The sequence below is a fragment of the Sturnus vulgaris genome, chromosome 4, assembly GCF_052056855.1.
Source record: "Sturnus vulgaris isolate bStuVul1 chromosome 4, bStuVul1.hap1, whole genome shotgun sequence".
NCBI classification, from domain to species: Eukaryota; Metazoa; Chordata; class Aves; order Passeriformes; family Sturnidae; genus Sturnus; species Sturnus vulgaris.
Window position 1 is genome coordinate 27450269 of NC_142246.1, and position 23207 is coordinate 27473475.

Below are 23207 nucleotides of genomic sequence, written 5' to 3' on the forward strand. Positions count from 1 at the left end.
GTTCTGTTGGGAATGAATATGTGACACGTTACTGCAAAAGCAGAAGCAAAGTCCAGAGTGTGTACTAAGACTCCCTGAACTCCCAGTAGCCTCCCAGAGTTAACCTTAGTTCAGGTCTGGAGGTAGATGTGTGTGTAGCTAGTGCTTCCCAAATCTGAGCACCAAGGACTACCAAGCCTCTCTGGGACCTGGAGGAGGGGAAGATCGTCATATTAAAAAAAAAAAAATTATGTAATTCATGCAAATTTTCTAGCAGTAGGAATGTTTGATAGCCTTTTCATACCATTAGTTTTCTATCCTTTGCATTCATGTGGTGAATAATACTTAAAAAACGAGATCTTACAAACTTGAAATATTTCCATACACCTTCACAATAATTTTGGAAAAAGATGTCATTGCAGTATTAGACAGTGAAAGTAAGTGTTTTAACACAGGAAATTGGAATTTACAGTGGAATATAAACTGTTGATCTTTGTTTTGTTCTGCTGCAAACACGACTCAAAATTTGAAAAGGTTTTTAACATTCTTTGATTCGTTTCAAATGCAATTTCTTTCATAGTGAAATATATAGTGCAGTTAAAATCATTTACATAAATGTCAATTTGCAGAAAATTCGGTGGGTGTTAAAAATTATGAATATGTTTTTATGACTATCTCATGAAAGTGAAACTACACCTGCTTTTCATTATAGGACAGATTTTCACTACTTATTTTCTTCCTGGTATTTTGACTGCAGTAGCTCTTTTTTGTGAAGTTTCTCAGAAGGAGCTTTAAGTATTGGAAAGCTTTGTTGTCATACTTTATTTGCAACTTATGCTTATGCAATTATTCTAATACTTTCTATTGTTTTGACAAATACAGCTCCCTGTGTTAAAAAAAAAGTACGTAGCTGAATTAGTTTGATCCATAGAGTACTCACAGTGCAGAAACCTGGGTTACCAACCTTACAGTTCTTTAGTCAGTTTTGCCACTGGTGCCTTGATATATTCTGCTTTATTTTGAAGTAGATTATGAAATACAGTTGACAACTCTTACAAGAAAAAAAAGACAGTAGCATTTACCTATATAGTTTGCAAGATCATGAAATTCAGGTCTGTTGGCAATGAGTTCTTCTTTAGTTGGAATGTTTATTCCCATGTAACAAGGAAATCTTATGGGAGGTGAAGCTACACGGATGTGCACCTGAATAAAAATAGTTTCAAAACAAGCTGATATAAGTTGATGGTCAGCAGATCATAACATAATAGCAAAGTCTCAATTCTGCACAGTGATAATGAACAGAACACAGCACTGCACAGAAATCATTGAAGGGTTGAAAGTAAGATAAAGTTTTTTTCAGATGCCAACACAGCAGAAGGTAAGACAGTTTTAGAACTTGTTTTTTACAGTATTTCCTAATGTTCTTAGAAGATTCCATTCTGATTTTACTTCTCTTCAGTGGTGTTCAGTTCTTGATTAACAAGTTTCAGTTTACAAAATCAAACATTATTCAGGACATTTTTGCTCCATTGACTGACTTGCCCATTGTTTTGCTTAAAAAAATCTTTATCAATTAAAAAAATGGTGCTCTGGTGACTTTAAGATATGTGGTATTTACAGCAGTTTATGGTTGTACTTTTTGCACTTCCACAAGTCCTACATCAGGAATACCTGATTTTCTGATCTTAACTCATTTGTATTCCATTCTTTTTTTATTTACCAGATAGTGCTTTGTAAGGGGAGACCTGTTCCTGTCACCTCAATCACCCAAAAGGCACACTCATACAAAAGAACCTTCTTCACAATAAACACACACTAGCCATTGTTTTTTTTCAATCTACCCTTTTAAATAAGGCAACAATGTACAGTACAAATGAAGACAAGCCCCGTGCTTTTAACCTCCCATCAACTCCTACTTACATCTATATTGTACTGACTTAAAATCAACTTACCTCTTTGGCTCCTGATTCCCTCAGTAGTTTTATTATGGGTGAAATTGTATTGCCTCTCACAATTGAATCATCAATGATAACAACTCGTTTGCCTTTAAAATTATCAGACAGAACGCCAAACTTCTTTGCAACACCAAGTTGCCGTAACCTCATATTTGGCTGGATAAATGTTCTCCCTACATATCGATTTTTACAGAGTACTTCAACGTATGGTAGTCCACACTGCAAACAGGAGACAGTTAAACAGAATTAATATAGAAGGACTTGATAGTCTCAGTTACTGTTTTTAAAAGTGACCTTAAGACTTAGTATGACTTCACAGTAACCAAAAAATGTTTAAATACCTTAATATAGAGAAATAATGACGGAAAAAACAAGGCAGGGGACTCAATAGGAGTAGCCTGCATACTGAAGGTACAGAACTTTATCAATATGCAGCTCTAACAGCCCACATCATTACAGTCCATTACAAAAAGGAATGTGTATAAATATGCTTGGGGGAGAAAAAAGAACAAGGTAACATATACCTTTTGAGCATAACCAAGAGCTGCTGGAGTTGCAGACTCTGGAACAGTGCTGACCAGGTCTGCTTCCACAGGTGCTTCAATAGCAAGCTGCTGCCCACATCTTCTGCGGACTGAATATACCATCTGACCTAAGAACAGAAAGAAGGGTTGGTATGCATGATTCAGATTTCCTCTCAGTTTTCTGTATGAATGTGTGTGTAAAGTTGTGGGCATAGAAGTCAGTGAGAAAAGTTCCAGAACTTATAAGTAGTCACTTGCAAAAGGTCATTTTTTTATTTCCTTCCGTAATATCACATTCTAACATTCACATTTCTATCACTACATGGAGAATTAAAATCCAGTTTGCCCTAACTGGGTAACTAACTAAAGGTCCTGTGGATGTTACAAAATCTATCTGCAGCAGGAAAGAAATAGAAATTATGCCTGCCTGTTCAGAATGTGCATATTCTCTTTTTAAACTGCTTTTACCACCACACAAAATTTATGCCATCCTTCTGCCTGCTTCTGTCCACTTAGTGGCTTTGAATCAGTTGGCAAAATTCACCCTGAATTTAGTAAGTGGATAAGGGGACTCAGAAGCTTTTAAGGTCCTAAAAAATTTGCAACATGGGAAAGAATTGGAAGTATTGTGATGAGACATAGCAAAAGCTACAGCAGCAGTACCAAGGAATGTGAGAAGTGAGGATATTGAAGGGTAAGGTGATTGTGAAAGAAAAGGAATTTGGGGTGAAACTAGCTTTATAAGGGTGGGGAGTTGTACTGGATCAATGGATAGCATGTCCCTAGATAGCAATGAAGAGGTTGTTTGCCAGATACGACGGTCCTGGCTAGTATTTTGAGGGCTTCTATTGAAAGAATAATAAAAGCATTACATTGACAATGCCAAGTACTTAGATAATGCATAGATTTACGAGTTAAATTACAAGCATCTTCCTGAAATGAAACTTATTGCAAAGAAAAATATAAAGTTATTTTGTAAACCCCATTTCACAAGTCTACTTCCCAAGAAGCAATAAAGTTCCTTTCTTCAGTCTCTCACTTATAAAAGATACTTCATCTACCTTAATCATGTTTATGGCCCTTTTCATCCCTCCCACAGGAGTATACAGGCAGCTATCTGAGGCTGCATCCACATTCAGAAACAGGAAGGTGATGCTCCTCCTGATGAGTTCTATCTCAAAAGCTTTGCCATCCCATTTTGTCCCAGTTGTGCTCTCTGAACTTATATTCAGTGGTACTCGACTATGATCCCAGAGTAATTGTATTCCAGGATAACATCTTGCACTATTTAGGGAAGAGCTCTGTATGTAACATTTTTGTACCTTCAAAAATACTGTCTGGTCTTGCAAAATAAACGTATTCAAAGATGCAGAATGCCGATGGATCTCCTTCAAGTCTTTGTACAACATCCAGTGTCTGGACATCATGTCTGGATATTTTCACAATCTCTCCAGGAAGGACCTCCCGATAGTACCTTGAAAAAGAAATAAAGAGAAGCTGGAAATGTCCTAAACTGGCTGAAAATTTTGAAGTACAGACAAGAGTCAACTCTTGACAGGAAAAAATGTTTTTGAGCATCCTAACATGACAACTTGCTTCCATCTTAGAATTTGACCTGAAACATTTTAAGACCAACATGCTAAGACAACTGATCCTTACTAGAAGTCTGAATTAATATCCAAAAGCAATAAACTAAGTAAAAATACTAAACATAGTACCAGAGAATTATGGTATTTGTCCTATGTGTGAGACATACTACACAGGCTTAATTGAGATTGAATATATTTTAATAATACAGCCCTGTATCAGTACTAGAGAACTTTTCTGTGAAAGCTAATAAACCTTACAGTACAGTGATTATGTAAGAAACATAATCAAGGATAGAGGTGGTAGACAAAATAATCCTGCCTCACAAGCCAAATCTATAGAAATACATGTCTAGAGATAACAGCTACCCCCGAGTTACATAAAGCTGACCAGAAATGTACCTTCTATTTCTCAAATTTGCAGAAGTATGGAATAGTTAGGTTTAAGTATGGAATAGTTTAGGTATATTATGCTAAAGTGTTTAATCTTATGAAGCCTTTTTCTAGATCCTTTAATGAGTCCTCAGATGGCTATTCTAACATCTAAATCTATCCCAAAATATTGAAATATTCTGGAGATGCAAATCAGAGGTGAGCAAATCTGTGTTTATTCACTGGTCAGATACTAGCAGTAGCAGGTAGCACTAGCTACAGCAGAAGTTTAGACAAAATTGCTTTATTGAAAACACACAGGATTCAGCTGATTATCTTATACAGTGAGCTTCTCTTAACAGAAATTTGGAAGAAGTTTCAGAAAACAGTTAATTTTTTTCTAACGAGGAGGCCAGTTTACCAGACAGCATATGCTATAACCCAGGTTATTTCAGCCTGTAAGCTACCAGTGTAACTTTTCTGTAAGTGAAGAATTATTTTGTAATACACCTATGCTGCTGAAAATGAGGGCAAAATGAGTAAGTTATATGGGTAATCAGGTATAATGCAACAAATAAGAGGCATTTACTTTGTGACAGCACACATAATTAATATTTTACAACCATCTGTTCGAGAAAATAAACTGGGAAAAAACAGGACTAGCAAAAACACCCTCCACAGCAAAACTAAACCTTGGTGTCTTTCATGTTGTTATAATTATGATATTTGGAAACTTGGGATTTAATGTTTAATCACTGCGTAAGGAAGAGCTTTCAGATAAAGTGAGAATCAGGCCACTTACTCTGCACCAATAGACAAAAAGCTACAGGATTCAGAAGAGACAACCCATCCTTCTGTTTCAGTGTTATCTTTTCCTGAAATAAAAGATTTCAGTTAGAGTCCCCAGTTTTTGCTACCATGACCCCCCACAATCGCGTTTTTGCTGCAGTATCTGGCTTGCTGTGGTTGCCAAGTGTGCAATGAATGACTATTGTAATTTCTAACTAAGATAGAGCATTCCACTGTTTCCACCTTTCCATTATTTAAAAAAATCCCAAACAAATCCACAAAATAAACGTCATAAACCAGTTCTAGGCAGAAGTGGAAGTAACAGCATCATATTCACCCCTGCACTATTTCAAACTTTTCAAATTCTAGTTAAGTGACTTTAGATAGACGTAATTACTTTTGTTCACACAAGAAACTCCTTACTTTTCCTATGCTAAGTAGGTTAATAAATAGATGCTTTTGATTACAATGGATGCTGGATTGAATTCCAATGAGTGTTTTGAAACTCAACCACAGGAAAGATTGTGTCACATACGGTAGGAGTGCCTGTATGCTTTAAAAAATCTTGGTAATTTTTCTTGTGGTTAAAATTACTCAGTTTTCTGAAGATATGGAAGCGTTTATTGCTTTGCCTTTATTTCAGTTTTAAACAAGTGAAGATATTTTAATCTCACTTAATGAAAAATTGTTGATTTGCAGGTTGAACAGGAACACAAGGATTTTTTCCCATTAACTGATCATGTAATGGTCCAGTCACTACATGAGACTGGATTGCTTGGAATTCAGAGATGCTGAAAATAATTCAGCACATTTTGCCCACCTTACTACAGGAGAAAAAAGGAAGAAACCAGACTTGTTTCTACACATTGTCCTGAGCAACTGGTTTTAAGTGTCCCTAGCTTGAGCAGAGGATGTGGACCAATGACCTTCGGAGCTCCCTTCCAACCTCAGCCCCTCTGGCATTCTGTTCATCCCTGCTTTCCTATTTAAGCAATGAGAATTATTTAAATTGTATTACATTGGGCTGCCTAATTGTGGCTATCATTAGGCCATTAAGATTCCCTGTTATCTGGGAATGGAATTTTGCATGCTTTCTATAGATGATTTTTTTCCCTACCAACTTTTTTTGTTTTGATTTTTCAAAACTGATTTTTGCATCACATATTCCTACTTACACCTCAGTACGTGTAGCTTTAATTACTTATATCAGTGATTTCATGCACACACCATGCATATGCAGATTCATACATACATACATTATATATATATATGTATATATATAGAGTTTACCTTTTCCATTCATGTCCCCGACTGGAATAAGGCGACCAATGCAGAGCGGGCGATTCCCATATGGATCACGTACTGCATAGATTATGTCCTTATGCATGATTAGCAATGAATATGAAGTCGGAGTTTCCTTCATTAAGTTTTTGATTCTGGAATGAGACATAGGTGAACATAACAGTGTGCCACACGAACAGCTGTGTGCATTTACAGCTGCACATCATGCTGAGGTTTAATGGCTGGTGTTGACTGTGAAGCCCATGCTCCTCACCTTGCCACCCAGTCGGCCGTATCATCGTTTTCCAGTGGAGGTGTGAAAGCCAGCAGCTGGGTGATCAGTTCACTGTCAGAACTGGTGGACAGTCCTACACCGTGCCGCATAAGCTTTTTAAGACACAAACCAAGAGTGTTACCAGCATTAAACAAACAATCTCACATCACACTGCTCAGATTTGAACCTAACAACATCTCGGTGCAATGAACAAATGTTTTACAGTGCTTCATGTGATCACAACATAATAATGCCAAGTTTCTTCCAACAAACCAACTATGTAAAATGAAGTTTGGCAATCTTCTTTCTACACTAGTACTACATTTTTCCTTTTTCATCTCATTCCTTTGCTCTGCATGCAACCAAAATTAATGCCACCAATATTCAGGGCATAAATTCATGTTTGGACCATTTAACTAGCTTTGTGCACGCTCTGGGAAGAGAGTTAAAATATAGAAGAGAAAATATGAAATTGCCTATAACAGACCTAGAAAGAAATATCAAGGCAGAGTCCCCTTCACAGGATTTTTTCCCCCCGAAAATGATCTATTTTGATTAGGGAGCTCTTTCGTAACTTTTGGTATTATGGAAAAATCACAGCAACCATATTGCTCATTTCTGCCTCACACTCAGAAAGAAACAATGCCAGAGCCCCCAAAGGAGGTACTAACCTTCCTTCTGAGTTGGGCAGCATTTGTTAGCTCCCCATTGTGTGCCACAGCGATCTTCCCATGAAGAGTCTCTACAACAAAAGGCTGGCAGTTCTGCAGCTCAGAAATTCCTGAGGTGGAGTACCTCGTGTGCCCAATACCAAGGTTTGAAGGGTACAGCTTCTTCAGGCTGTCTGCACTGAAGACGTGATTTATAAGACCCATTCCCTTTGGGAGAAAAAGAAAAAAAAGATTCTGATTGGTTTTATTTTCCTGGTGACTTTCTAAGTTCTTCTTCTGCTTAATGGTGATACAGTATTAATGGAACTTTAAGAAAAAGACAAATAGTCTGAAAGATATGGGAAAGAAAGGAGCTGAGTAGGTGTCACAGTGGTATATCAGATCCCTTCAGTCCTGTTTTTAAATAAAGCGATCTACTTTTTTGTGCTCAGGATTTTCACGGAACAATCTATTCCCTGACTAAAAATAGATACTTTTAAGGCTGTAATCACTATGTGTCTTGTAACATCCCCTGTGATTCTCTCAGCTCAAGAAAGTCTGTGTGACCTTCTCAGGCCTCCATTCTGTCTTAGAGTCTGTTTATTGCTACCTACGGGTAAAATAGTTAAAGTAGTTGCCACTTCTTTGAGTCTCACTGATGTAAGATTTAGTCATCCATTTCCTTATGCATAGTCTGTAACAGTATTTTTTTTCTTTCTGAGATCAAGAAGAGCATCAATGCTCTTCCAAATCAGCAGAGTTAACACCTGAGGGGGAGGGTGACATCAGTAAAAAGTTTTTGTGACATAATTAGCATGCTCTGGGTAACTTCTGTGTGTCTGCCACTGTGTGCACAGAAACACCTATCAGGACAACGTTGGCAGGTGTCTTTTAAGCATACACTCAAGACAGCTAACAAAATGAGATTCACTGACAAAATCGAAACAGCTCATCAGATGTTACTTTTTCTCTAACTACACTGCTTCTTAGCAGAAACTAACTTACATGCATCTCACTTAAGAATACAAAACATTTATTTGCATTTTACCTTGTGTACTTTGAATGCCTGGGATGACTCGCCATCACTTGTCACAATTCCAGCGCTCTCCTGGCCCCTATGGACAAAATAAAATTAACATGAAGCACTGGCATGATTAAGAAACACTTTAACATACAATAGATAGGTGTTTTTTTAATGGAATTTTAATACAGACTTCCTTGGTTTTTATTTTACAGACTTATAATTGCTGTGTTAATTGCAAGTTTCTTGCCTGTGTTATGCTTTATTTCAAGACAGTCGCATAAGGTTTGTGCCTAAGTCCACTAAATTCAGTGAGAATCTTTCCACTAATAAGCACGGCCTCAGGCTCTTATTGGACTTCAATTTCAGTACGGGCATAATGTAAAAACAGATGCTTAATTGGAAAAAACACTTTTAGAGGCACAGCAATCTAGGCAATAGTACTAGGTTCTATAGTGCTATTCTATTTCTGCTTTGGGTTGTGAGACGTTATTAAAAACTGATGGTGTTGCTTAGGGGAATGGATTGTCTTTTCCACTGATCACCTATGCAGAAGCTTTTGCATTTTTGCACTTAGGCAAACAAGATAGCATTTACAGCTCTAAAAGCTACACAGACGCTCTCATAAAAGCACCTGAGTACATAAGCCTAATGTTGGGCATCTCAGCTTCTGAACTCAGCCAAAACAACTCTGATGTAAAAGTGTCACTGCAAATGGAAATATTTCTCTTATAGCACACATCAGCCTCAGGCTGGCAGTTGTGCTTTGTTGAGCAGAGCTGATTCAGCTGAAATATGTGTATTTTCCCTGTCCTGCTGCCTGTCCTCTCCACCCCTTCCCCCTGCTGGGTCCCCTGGGTGTACCCCATATGCTGCCCTGCCCAAGGCAGGCAGAACACTGTGCACCTGCCCATGGTTTGTAATCCAGTCATTATCCATTGAAAAGGTTTGCTTTGCAGATTGTTTTTTTTTCCGTTTGGTTGGTTTTTAATTTGTTTGTTTGGGTTATTTTTTTGTTTTTGTTTTTTTGTTTGTTTTGTTTGTTTGTGGATAACAGTGCAGGCTGCTCCCTTGCTCCCTCTCCCTTTAAAAGACTTCCTGAAATAATGCAGTGTTGCCTATAACAAAACTGCTGCTATGTGCCTTCCTGTGCCTGTAACACTCATCAGGACTTTGGTGAACGGGTGAGCTCCTGTCCACTCTCACATATAATAATGTCTGAATAGGAAAGATGTCTTCCTTAAAAAGGGAAGGACAACTAGTGTCCTACTTGTGCATTGGATTGGTTTAACTCAGTTGAAGTCACTGGAATTATTTATTACAGGCAACAATAAAACCGGGCACAAAAATCAATAGAATGGATGTGAATCTACAACTGACATACTCACTACCAATTTTCTCCAGTTCATAAAATCCCTTTATTTGTTACTAGTCCCACTTGGATGTAAAGCAAAAATTTTAAAGACTTGCTTACAGAAAGCAAAACAAACCAAACTTCCTACACATCTAACAAATATACCCTGTTAGTGACACAGTTCTTCAAAGAAAATAATCAGAGATGAGGACATTCTTAAAGACATTTACTTTAACTCGGGACTTAAACACAAAGAATGGTAGTAAGACTTAATGGTTGATGCACTGCATTCAGCAACTTGCAATTGCAATGTTAATATTACAGGAAATTTCCATTTTAATACTGTAATGGTCTCTTTAAATAGAAATTAAATCACTAGGAAGAGGGAAGAAGACACCCCAAGGGAAGCCCTGGTCAAGGCGTTGGATTACATCTTTCACTTAGCGCTGACAAAATACATGGAATCTCAGCGTCATTACCACAATGTTTGCACCACTTTACCAGCTGAGCCAGACTTTAATTATGCCACCTTTTATTAAAACATCACTAATATATAAAACGTGTCTCCGCGGCCGCAGTTCAGAGGCAAGCCGCGCACGGAGATGTGAAGATGCAGAGCAGGACGATGCTAAACGCGCCCCGTGTGGGGAAGGCTCGGTGCCGCGGCTGCCCAGGCCTCCCGGCAGAGGCCAGGCCACAAGGGCGGTGTGTGCGTGTGTGTGTGATGTTGCTTTGTTTTGTTGGGTTTGCTTTTTTTTAAAGGAACGAAACCGCCTCTCTCTGCCTCTCTTCCCGCACCCTGGTGCCCGCACTGAGTCCCGAAGAGCCACAGGAGCCCCGGCCCAGGTCTCCCCTCCCCGCCGGCGGAGCCGCTTCCCTCGCCGGGCTCCAGCGCCGAGCCTGCTTATCTGGCAGTGTCTCAAGTTACTCCCCTCAGGCAGCTTGAGCCAGTAAAACTAGATCCTTTCATCTCGGCGGAGCTTACTGACAACCAGCCGTCTGGTTTCCTAGGAAACAAAATCTTGGCTAGAAATAGTGAATCATTTCCAGGTCACTTTCAACATGGAGAGTGGAGCAGGGAAGCACTGGACTGAGGAGGAGGTTAAAGCCTTGTTAAGCGTCTGGTCAGAAAAAAATATCAGAAAGCAACTGCACGGCACCCTGAGGAATAAAGGAATATTTATCTACATTGCTAAAAGGTTACAGGAGTTGGGAGTGTGCAGGGACTGGAAACAGTGCCGTGCAAAGTACAAAAACCTGAAGTACGAATACAGAACGGTTAAATATGCCCACAACTCTGGGGATGTCACTAAAACCATGAAGTTTTTCCATGATCTGGATGCCATATTGCGATATGAGCCTGTCACACAATTAGCAGCAGAAGAAAACGGCAGGTGTTCTGCGACTGAGACGCAGCTGAACACAAGCCCCACAACAGACAGCACGCAAGGTAAAAAAATGTTTTTGCTTCTCTTTTTCTCTCTTTGCTTAAAACCCAAAGGGAACGAAGCCGAAGCTCGCCTTGGCTGGCGCTGGAGCGGAGGCTGCTCAGCCCCGGCAGCGCTGTTAGAAGTGACTGGATGCACGCCTCGCGCAGGGGAATAAAATGTTAGCACCCACCAGTGTCGAAGTCTGTAAATACAGCGTAATTCCAGCAAAATTATGCTAACTGCCTGTATTGCAGCCTCGGTGAGTACCTGCTAGTGTCCAGGCTCCTGCACTGGGTGCAAATATTAAATTAAAATACGGTGCTTTCTTTCCCTTTGCCTTTCATTTGCAGTACTTTGGAAGCAGATTTTGTAGAGCTTCAATTCAGATGTAAACGTAAAGAAAAAGAAAATAAAAGGTTGAAACTGTCGGGGTGTTGGAAAAATCGTTATTTGTTGTGATACAAGTGAAATTTAGGATTTTTACTCTTATTTCTCATATATATATCAGCTTGATATTTAGGTGTGATAACAAGGTAAATTGTTTTAGAAGCAGTTTTACTTAAATATTCAAGAAACAGATACTTAATAATCTTTCATTAAAAACTCTAGTTTAGCAGTGAAAGTAAAAATGATTGTATTTATCAGACTATTTTGCAGCAGACCAAGTGAATACAGCTGCCTTTATTCTGAAGTAGGTCTTACTAAATTATTTGCATCTCTTGTTTTATTCAACCTTCTCTATATATTCATTTAAGCTCTGCTTAACGTTTCATTAGGGTCAATCTGCTGTTTGACATCACTCAAATCTCCTTGTCACATCCTAAATGTCACTGAAGCATAAGCCCCAATAATAGTTATAAGTACCAAAATAAGATGACTAAAAAGAGAAATTAAAAGCTTAATTTTTTTCCCATGGTATGTAGCAATTTACATCAATTAAGATTGTAAATCCTTTTTAAGAAAAGAAGAAACTCAACATTATTGCCAGGGGATATTGTCAAAGGCATACAAAGGAGGTGGACATCGAGCTTGTCCTTGTACCATTCCACGTCTCCCTCTACAATGCTGCTTTACACATTTGAGAGAAGGAAATTGCCATTTTTCATTGTCATTGTTTACTTTAACAAAAAGCTTGACCTTAATTTGTCATCACTATCAGAAAGCCTCTAATCTGTCAAAGTCACTTCAGATTAAAATGGCAATTTTATAATATTGTACTATGTCTCTGCACTGTGAATTGCAATCCATTTTTATTTTTAAACTTGCAGAACTGAGGCTAATACAAGCTGATACACTTTGGAGACTACCTGAAATTAAGACAGTGTCCTACATCTGAGGATCTGCCATTAGATTATCCTCTGTGTTTTGATGTAGTTTGCACCTGGTAATCCTAATTCTCATCTTCTTTAAACCTCTTGCAAATTTAAATCAGCAAAAGTTTATTTCAATTGTGAATCCCAAACTACAGTATCTATAAAAATAATTACTCCTGCATAAGACATGCCTTATTTTGAAGCACTAGGACAGTTTGTTTTAAAGGTGGTATAATTAAATATATCTCTTGATTGCAGAAGCACTTCTGTTACTCCCTCAAAAAAAACAAAAGCAAACAAGTTTTATAGATAAACAGAAATTAACTGCAGCTAACTGTAATAATGCAACACTAACGCAAAGATTTTTCACAACAGCACAGCTGAGCTGCAAGGAAAGCACACTAAGATAGAAATGTGTCCTGCAGCTATGCAGAATGCATGTACACATCCACAACGAGGGGCTTAGGGAACAGCTGTGAGATCATCAACTTTCTTATTTAAGAATGCAAGTCAAGCAACAAACACTGTACTAGAGGCCAATCCTATTCCACCTGCAGTCAGAGTACAAGACCTGCCTAGCCCAGGACTTTGAAGAGCACTTGTAAGGCAAAACTGGCATCAGTGCCTCGGCAGCTGATGCTCCCAAATCCTCCTGCAGGGACAGAGCTGCCGGTGTCGCTCAGACAGAGGGAAGGGCGATTCCCGGCACAGGCAAAGGCAGGCCCCTGCTCCTGCCCCAGCAGCGACTGCAGGTCCCCCTCCTGGGCTTCTCCTTTTCTACCACAATGTGTTACAGGAGAGAGGAGAGGAGAGGAAAATGGTCCCTCGCCTCTTTTAAAAGAGCAGAGACATCTCATTTCGAGGGGGCTGGAGGAATCAAGGAAGACTAGGTTTATAGCTTGGGTAGCAAGAACAAAATGCTATCAGCAAACTAAAACCTGTGACTGATAATACACGTGTCCACCATGAACATCTTATTTTATTTTAAGAAACTGGTAGCTGTACTGATTTATCTTCTTAAAAGCATGACGGGGACAGGGCATGTTCCCAAATAATTCACCATATATTTACCACTCTGCTTAGCCTCAATCTCAATATTCCTACGCATGCTTAATGTAAAGATGCAAAGCATGTCTTTACATGATCTCAGCTACTGGCATATTGCTGGGGAGGGGGAGCAACAGGAAGGGAAGGAAAAGAGACTGTTTTTTTAATAGGACTGAATGGTATTTCAATAGTGTTCCCCTGAGGATTTTTCATATGTGGTAGAATCAGTTTTCTTTTGAAAGTGTGTTTGAAGAAATTATTACTGAAAATCTCAATCAAATCTGAGAGGAGTGTCTCAGAACAATCCTGCTAGCAACATATACCAGTTCCCAGCTTGTTCATGAAAAGATTAACACTTCATGCATAAGCACATGGAAAAATGTAAGCAGAGAGGTTCATGCTGTCCTCCCAAAACACATTTCAGAGGCAGTGTTGTAGCTTAAATAATAATTTAAAAAGATACAAGTCAATACATTCACTTCTCCTCAAGTATAGTTTGTGTATTATCACACTAATCAACAACCCAGAAAATCTACGTGAAGTCACAGTGCACTATGAAAAATGGTATCTTTCATTAGAGTTCAAATGAATGACCTTTCCATTTTGTTAATCAAGTTAAATCAAGTATTAATAAATTAAATACGTTATTTACAAAATTCTTGCCTAGTATTTAAAGTTATTTACACTTTTTATATTTCTTTCTTTATGTTTAAATATTAAGGCACTGGTCACCTTGCATGACCTTCACTTTACCTCAGCAAATGTAGAAAGATTATCGCTGAGCAGAAATGCATCAGCAATGACTGGCAAAAAACTCACTTACTAAAATGCAGGAAGATCTTTCAGAAATGCTGACATAAAAATGCCACTTACACATGGTTTTCCATGTCTGCACTTTCAACATGTCATTGACAGTATTTTATATATTTTTTTTAAACAAGTGTGCAATGCTTTTATTGAGTAGCTTTTCTGGTACAGTAATATCTTCTTGTGGTAACTGTTCTTACTTACTTAAAAAAACAAAGTTTCCCTTTTATTATAACAACGTAATTAACCTTACTCATGCCAGTGCCTATGGCACACTCAGAGAATTTATTCTCCTCTCCCTGGTTTGCTTTGCTGCTCTTCTGAAACGCCAGTCCTGTTGCTGGGGTGGAGGCATGAGCAGCAGCTCCTGCCAGGGAAGCCAGGCAGACAGCTGGGAGCAGGCAGAGATCAGGCCACTGCATCTATGAGTCATCGTGAGCCTTGCTGAAAGTCAGGAGGATTTAGGATAATGTTTTCAAACGCAGTTTCACCAACGTCAGGGGTAGGAGATTGACGAAGTGCCCTGCCTGGCTGGAGCTCACTGAAGCTCAGCTCCATACAAGGAATTAACATTTCAAACCTCCTGTCAGCATGGTATGTTGAAAACAACACACTGGCACAGGACAACTTACAAGTCTGTCTTCTGTGAAAAACTACCTGTTTCTGAACCTGATGTACATATGCTGCTTTTTAAACTTACATAGCAATTGCTATGATGTTCCTTTTTAAACAAATGTAGAAAAGCTATGCTGGAAAAAGCTAGACTTAATCTTGTCAGCTACAAATATGTCTGTTGTCAAGTTGCAATGAATATTTTGGTTCCCTCCCCATACCATTAATGAATTCCACTGATTTCCAGAGCTCTTTGCAGAACATCCTTGTTTTCTTCATACTCTTCTAGGAATTCATTTTTGTTACATAAATGGATTTGTGATTTTATCAATCTGTGTGCAAAGTCCGCCTTTATTTGTATGTCTCTTACTTTACATTATCTACTTTACCCTCAATACTGAGTCAGAAAAGCATACAAGCCACTAGAATCAAGTCCGTTTCAACCAGAATTTTAAAAAACATTTCAAACAGGTTTCATATACAAGACATAAAATGGTTTGCCTCCTATAACTCATGTCCCCCTTATGGGGACAGGCTAAATTAATTTAAAATTAAATTTAACTACAAATTAAGTGCCAAGATTTCCAAGTTAAAGATCTTCTCGTGGTGTATGGACACTTTAATTTAAACTAATTTAAGCTAATTTAGTCCATACCTATTTTTCATCTAAAAACTCTTTCCTTCCCAGGTGAAATACCAGTTTCTTTAGAAGATGATGAGGATGCTGCAGGAGATCCACTACTTTTTATATCTCATGCCAGACCAGTTCAACTAGGTATAGTATGATGGTACAGAGAGATCAAAAACTAAAAAGCAGCATGGGTGTCAGAGCACTTCCCGATAGCTTGGAAACACTGTCATTCTGTTTCTGATCAGCGTAGCTTTAATACAGCCACACTTTTGCACCATCTCCTTGCCAGTGTTAGCACTCAGTGGGGTGTTGTGCATCACTAGACACTGACCACTGCATATGATGTAACACCTGCATGACCCTCATTCACATGCAAAACACATCGCATGCTATTGCTTAATCATGTTAACTGCATTAACCACAGTAATTTTGTTAAATGCAAGTGGAAAGGATGCCAGATGCTAGTGTGGGTACCCATGTCAGCTTGTGGCTTTTCCCTGGCTATTTTCTTAAATCCTGGATGCTTAAAGCAGCATGAGTGAATGGCCTGAGCCAGGAGAGAGATGCAGAGCAATGCAGACTTGCAGTGGTCTCCAGCATAACTTCAAAGTCACCTCTCCAAGCAAGGAGTAGTCAGCAATGCTTTAGTCCAACCAACCACAGAACTCATTTGGAAAACGTCCTACTCTGGTAGTTTTGGTCAGCAAAGTTATAAAGCAAAGGCATAAGACAGAAAGAGGAAGAGCATCCTAGGTGTGAGCCCCTTCAAGGGGCAGCTACAGGAAATGGAAAAACATAAACACATTTTAGGCAGATTTAAGCAACGGATGTGCTGATTTGTTGTCTGGATGAACAGCACCTGTCCTGAATTTCCTACATGCTCTTTCTATTTTTGATATGCCCTCTATGCCTTAGTATACATTCCAGTCCAATCACAACAACTTCCATTACAAAATCTGCAAGGGGCCATATTCAGGAAGGAAACAAGGCACAGGCTAAGCCTGTGGCTATTATGTTACACACTCTTGCCTGGCATAGAAAGAAATTAAGGAAGAGACCAGAATGTCACATGGAATTTATGCACATGTAAAATACTTCATGCACATAAACAAAACATGAAGAAAGTATCTGAATCAAATTTTACAGGAACGTGTTTTTATTTCTCAGTGCTCAATACACTGCCAAGCAGAAGTCTTCAATTCTGAGGAAGCTGCTTTCTACAAAGTCAGCAAAATAACTTCAGTTGTATGGGCTCTCAAGTTCATACTAGTACTAAAATGCCCTCCTCTACTACCTCTTCTAGTCTGTAAGTTTCAGGCCGTATCTCAGAAACCACTGAAAGAAAAATGTTGATCCCTATGTATCAATAATGTCTAATATTTTGGTTTTATTTCAGCAGATCTCTCAGGTGTGAGGAAGTTTAGAAAAAGATTAAATATGGCATAAATGCACCTTTCAAATAAAAGAAACTGAATATCCTGCTTAAACATTTTTTAAAACAAATTAGGACTTAAAATGCTTTGAAGATATAAGAAAAAATTTTGCACTGAGCATAACAACTTTGTTTCAAAGTGGTACTTGTAGGCAGGATATTTTGAATCAGCATGTTTTTAAAGGGAATGAGAAACAAACCCACCATTTTCCACTCTGCACACAGCAGAATAAGTGAGCAATATACTGAGTCACCAGAACTCATTTGAACTAATATCCACAACCAAAAGTGAGCTCAGTTGGAGATGAACTGACTAGTGAGAAATACTGGTCTATTTACAAAGAGTAAAGAAACTTTATTCCTTCCAAATGCTCCCATGCTCTATAGCTTTGACTAGCAAGTGTAGAGAGCACGTCCTTACATTCTTTGTCCTCTCTTCTTGTCATCTTCCCTAGGCCTTTCCTCTCTGGCCTATCTGATGCTGGCAGTTATCATCTGTAGCAGTTCCTATGGTTTGATTCACCAGTAAATCAGCATTTTCTTTCACTCCCTCAGGAAGAAACAGAGAAAGCATAATTGATGTGCCACCTGAAAATTACCCTTCTCACCTACACTGACTATGAGCTGGCTGCTGCAGAGTCCTGATTTACTCAGGACTATAAGGAAAAAAAATACCTGTTACAACAACTTATTGACAACTAGAATGAATTATGGAGAATAGCAAAGAATGGCTTTATCTAGGACAAGTTTGTCCCCAGACAGGTTATTATAAATATGCTCTACTGAATCTCTGTGCACAATCAAGGGTCTTATACTATTGCCATCACACACATCTCAGTGGCTATAAAGTATCGAGCTCCCATAATCTGGTTTGCTCTTCCAGAAAGAGACACTGACAGTCATTTATCACTGCAGTATGACTGTAAAAACTTGTCAGTTACTGTGCATTTTCATGCTGCTTTATTTGATCATGCCCTGGAATTGGTTTTGGGTTTGTTTATTTGGGGTTTTTTTAGTTATTTTTGCAAGGCTTTATAAAATGCCTGAGAAATCACTTTCCAAACTAATTTGAACCAAAACAAAGTCCTAAAGAAAATTTATAAATAGAAACAAGGAATCACTAATAAACTAAAATACATAATATTTTAGTGTTTTAAGTTTTTGCTTGGGTGGCAACCTTTACCTCATAATGTTAAAAAATAAAGTTGTAGACTGGAGAAATTGAAAAAAATCTTAGTTTTGCAGAGTAAGACAACTCACACTGATTTTCACTACAAAACTCGAATATTTTTGATTGATCTGCCCTGAGAAAGATGCTGGTTCTGTGCCATGAGAACTGGTTTCTATCACACAAATGTTTGACTTAAGCAGAAGTCTCCATTCCTCTGCTCCCCTCAACTGGGGTGCTTTGTTAAGAAGGATCAAATTCTTTAGATCCTTACCCAGGTTATATCTCTCCATGTGTGTAAAAACTGAAGTATGGCATGAATGCAGCAAGTTAAGTCTTGATGCTAGTGTCAGTGACTTGGGGCCAATTTATTATTGTGCTCATGTAGCATATCTCATCTTCCCAACAGTACTCTTCTCCTCTCTAATGTCTGAAGGACAAAGTAGCTCATCAGTTGTTCCCCAAGATCTTACAAGTAAAAATTTAGTGTATTAGGACACAGAAGAAAGAAATATTCCTCTTAGATTTATTAAATGTACATATGCTATCTCAGTATCTATCTTCAAGTGAAAGCAAAAATTATATCAGAATTAACAAAAATGCTGACAAATTAATAACCAATAGCTTGATTTTAATGTCACCTCTGCTCCTTCTTCCTCTAGGGAAACAGCATCCTTCATTCTCATTCTCTCTGTCCTTTTCCCACCCTAACCACCCAATGCAGGTAACAAATATCTGTGTCTCTCCCCTACCCCACACAATGCAGGTAATCCAGTGCCAGCAGTAGAGGCTTCCAAACCACCGGCTTTTATTCCTACAGTAGCAAATGAAGGAGGAAAACACTGGACTGTTAATGAAGTCAGAGCTTTGATACGCATATGGTCAGACAAAAATATCCAGCAACAACTGGAGGGGACAGTGAGAAATAAAAGAATATTTGAACAGGTTGCTGCTAGACTGCAAAAGTTTGGAATTGACAGGGACTGGAAGCAGTGCAGGACAAAATACAAAAATCTGAAACATGAATACAAGAGTGTAAAAAGTGCCCAAGACTCAGGGAGTACCAGTAGAAGTATGAAATTTTTTAATGAACTGGATGCTATTCTGGGGCACTGCACCATGGAACGAGCAAGTAAATCAGATAATGATGAAAGTGAGAGGCCTCCAGAATGGACAGAAGCAAAATCAGAAAAGGATTCCGTAGGTAAGTACTTCAACTACCCACATATCATTTAAAATTTTTAGTTTTCCAGCACTAGAGAAACTAGAGAAACAAACAAAAAAAAAAACTCAAAAAGCACAGAGAGATTAACCAGTTGGCTGGGGTGGAAAAACATGGAATGGAAATTTACTATTTTGTCCAGTAGTTTTATTTTTGTTATATGGTAATACTTCAGATTGAGTGATTGCCCTGTACGTTTTTTTAATAGAACTGGGAAACAAAAGGAGGAAAAAAAGATGAAGACATAGGATAAAATTATACAGAGAGACAATTCCAGTCAAAATCATGTCAAAAGAGACTCTTTCCAGTTTAAATAACAGAAATGGATCTGAGAGATAGTCAGACTATGTTACTGGAAAAATTAAGACATTGAACAAAAGAAATCTGTAATAACAGACATTGGTTAAAAAATTATCATCTAAATTGTCTTTCTCTTTTGCTCCAAATAGCTCAGTTTGATTGGCCTTTGGAGAAAGACTCCCAAACTGGTGAGACAACAGTGAAAATAGGAAAAGGAACAGCACTAAGAATGCTGGCAGAGCTTGCCCTTGGTATTGGGTGGTTATTGACAATGGTAATGGATGATCAATGCAGAATTAGAGTAGACTGATGAACCTGCAGTACCCAGAGTTACAACATTTTTATTGGTATATACAACCAGAAACATACTTATTGTTTAAGAACAGAATTAAACATTAAACTTTTAGTTGAGGTGAGAGAATGATACTATGTTGGCCAAATGTAAGACTAGAAGTTAGTAAAGTAATGGGAGAAGTCAAGAAAAATATTACATGAAGAGAGTCTGGCTGAAAATGTTAGAACATTTTGGGGGAAGATTAACTCTTCAGTTGCCATTTCTACACATTTTGCTAATGCATCTACTTTGCTTGCTGGCATAAAGAGCATCGGAGGCTGGATGGACTTTTTAATTTGATACACCACAGCTGTTCTCATAAAGTATAAAAAATTGGTGCCCTAATTAATTTAGCTTTATTTACACAGAAATGCCTGGAGACACAGGTGAAGAAGACTCTGTTAGTAATATGTCAGAAGACCTACAGATTGCAGATATAAAGAAAGTTTCTGATTCAGGTAATCTGAAAAGTCTTCTATTTTATATAAATACCTAAATTTAGTAATTTAAAATTTATTTCTAAAATGAGCCTAAATTGTAATTAAGGGTAGAAAATTCAGAGACCTAGAAAACTTAAAAGCAAGAGATAATGTCATAGAGATAACCATCACGTACTTATGTACACATTAACAATGTCCTGCTAAATTAGATAAAATCAGTCCAGTAAGTAATCATTCAAAGACTTGTGATGCAGAATGTAGAGAAGAAACTACCGGTTTAAGAGTTGAGTGCATTGTCCTACTGCATTTACATTTACTTAAACTATGTATTCCCAAGGATTAGAATTGTTCAGTCTCCTGTGCATGAACTAATAGAGCATCTCTTTTTCATAATACATGATCACGATATAATTGTGTAAATGCTCATGTCAGGGAATGAAAACTTCATTTAAGAGTTTCACTGAATATGAAGGTCATATGCCCTGCTCTTTACAAAGAAAGATTATGGTTTACATCTGAAAATATAAATTTCAGGGGAAGCAGAAGTTTAACATCCAGCCAGAGACACATGAAAGTCTCTCAGGCTGTCAGGTTTTATTGTCCACAACAGAGCACCTCATGTTCTCTTTCAGTAGTGTGAGGCAGAACATGGTCTAAATTAAGCATTAAGGAGTAGTCTTACTGAATTTAAAACAGCCTAATGTGAACTTGAAAGATTTTAATATGAAATTAAAAATCTCCTGACAGATGATGTTACTGTAAATACTACTCCAGAGAATCGGACAGCTCTGCATATAACGAAAGAAACAGCTATGACAAGTAAGTAAAGAGATGGTTGATCATAAGAGGTAATTTAAGGTATACGAGACAGAGACATGTTTGTTTTTTCATTCCATAGCAATTACATTAATAAATTTAAATTTACTAGTAAATTTTAAAAAGCGACCTTTTACCAGACACTTAACACATTCTATGGAGAAAAACAGGTTGAAAAGTGCATTGCCTATAGGAATCTCATTTTCAGAGAGACAAATATGAAAGAAATAAATGACTTATTTGTGGAATCCAGTTAGGACAGCTTAAAAAATGCACTAAATTCCATTTCTCCCATATCAACAAGTAAAATTACTACATACACATGGACAGTAGTAAGACACTGTAATAATACAAAGATTCAGCAGCACTCCATAACTGTTATCTGGCAGATTTCAACCACTTGGTGCTACATAATATTGTAGCTATATTGGACTGCACTTTTCCAAACAAGCTATTTAAGATGAAATTAAATGAATATTTCTAGTAAAGTTCTCAGTACACATTTCTATCATTTAAGGTAAGTGTAGGTGTAAAGATATCTGTAGTTTACCTTGGTTACCAACTCCCTTTTCAAATATGTGTTTTTTAACTGCATACTTTTGTTTCTGGGTAATTGTAAATGCAATATGATTTTGTGGGGAAAATTAAAATAGCGAGTAGTTCAAAAGTGTCCGTGGCTCAGCCTGTCCACTCTTAAGAAACTTCTATGGGGGAAAAAGGCAAAACCACACTCCAAGGCAAAACCAACCATCAAGTTCAGTTTGCAGAATTCTTTCCCTCATTCCAAAACAAACAATAAACACTCAAATAATTTTTTTCAGGTGGTAAAACACACCCAGTCCTTAATTTTATTAATGGTCACATAATTAGGTACCGCATAAAGCAGGGATTTACATATTTATATTACAATATCATGGAGACCCTTTGTTCTGTAATCTCTAATGCCTTTCCTAGACAGACCAAATAATTTTGAAGTGAGAAACTGGTAAGTAAAGAGATTGTATGTACCTCTGTACTCATAAATATACACGATGATAAATAGTGAAAAAGGCAAACAGGCAGTGATACATTACACTGCTTGTTTGATATGAGTAATATCTCACAATCATTGGCATAGAAGATGTGACTTTTTTTAAAAGCTCCTGCACATTCAACAGAACTTATGTAGAAAACTGTTTCTCAATAGGCATGGAATTATTAAATTACAGGTACTGTGTGCCTTAAAAAAATTTGTAGAAAACCCCCATTTGAAATAAATGACAATTTAGAAATTCTGTTAAACTCACATCTGGGTATCTTCCTTATCAGTATATGCACGTAGTGTACTCTGCAGCCAGAGCTGTTTATACACTTGCTCATATATATATATATATATATATATATATATACATATATACATAAGAGTTAGCCTGGGCAGGCATTGCCTTCTGGCAACTGCAGCTGTGTAAATGCACTGAAGATGCACAGGCTGCTTCAGAGTGCACGTGCTTCTCATGATCTTACAGTGAATCTGAGTTATGAGCCACAGTAAGTAACACTGTCACCACTGTGAGTCTTCATAAACAGCCCAATTGGATTTGCCATACTCTAGTAAGAAAAATACTAAGGTGATGTTAGTCAAAAAACAAATACACCAGTTTCAGGAGAACACCTGAATTATTTGAGTTATTTGATGTGCCGTGGTATTGTTTTTCTCCTCTGTCCATATGAATTTGCTACTCAAAAAGCAGCAAATGAGAAGGAGAAGACAAAGGTAAATAAATCCTCACAGCTCCTTGCACAGCCTGTCCTAGTTCCTGACATGCTGCTGTCAGCACTGCCCAGCTGGGGGAGCAGAAGGGTCACTACAGTCCCCAACTCGTGTGGGTTT

The 23207-nt window shown here is 37.9% G+C and overlaps 2 protein-coding genes across 7 annotated transcripts in view; one reads left to right on the forward strand and one right to left on the reverse strand.

Moving 5' to 3' along the window:
- Positions 1 to 23207, reverse strand: part of PPAT (phosphoribosyl pyrophosphate amidotransferase) — a 42139-nt gene that overhangs the window by 1600 nt on the left and 17332 nt on the right. Inside the window, exons 2-10 of the mRNA XM_014873433.2 lie at positions 8459 to 8525; positions 7432 to 7638; positions 6761 to 6873; positions 6496 to 6641; positions 5219 to 5291; positions 3781 to 3932; positions 2459 to 2586; positions 1932 to 2153; positions 1062 to 1182 (exon numbers count right to left, since the gene is read on the reverse strand). Coding sequence (XP_014728919.1) covers positions 1062 to 1182; positions 1932 to 2153; positions 2459 to 2586; positions 3781 to 3932; positions 5219 to 5291; positions 6496 to 6641; positions 6761 to 6873; positions 7432 to 7638; positions 8459 to 8525 — 1229 coding nt within the window. The remainder of the gene's footprint in view (positions 1 to 1061; positions 1183 to 1931; positions 2154 to 2458; positions 2587 to 3780; positions 3933 to 5218; positions 5292 to 6495; positions 6642 to 6760; positions 6874 to 7431; positions 7639 to 8458; positions 8526 to 23207) is intronic.
- PAICS (phosphoribosylaminoimidazole carboxylase and phosphoribosylaminoimidazolesuccinocarboxamide synthase) overlaps positions 10748 to 23207 on the forward strand; it is a 40306-nt gene continuing 27846 nt past the window's right edge. For 4 of the 6 annotated variants that reach the window (XM_088163399.1, XM_088163400.1, XM_088163401.1 and 1 more), the window contains exons 1-5: positions 10748 to 11235; positions 15683 to 15769; positions 18992 to 19429; positions 20450 to 20539; positions 21269 to 21340. In XM_088163399.1, the coding sequence (XP_088019525.1) occupies positions 10848 to 11235; positions 15683 to 15769; positions 18992 to 19429; positions 20450 to 20539; positions 21269 to 21340 (1075 nt within the window). In that variant the 5' untranslated portion in view covers positions 10748 to 10847. Of the gene's footprint in view, positions 11236 to 11304; positions 11475 to 15682; positions 15770 to 18991; positions 19430 to 20449; positions 20540 to 21268; positions 21341 to 23207 lie in introns of those variants that run through there. The other 2 variants (XM_088163404.1, XM_088163403.1) reach the window with 2 other exon arrangements.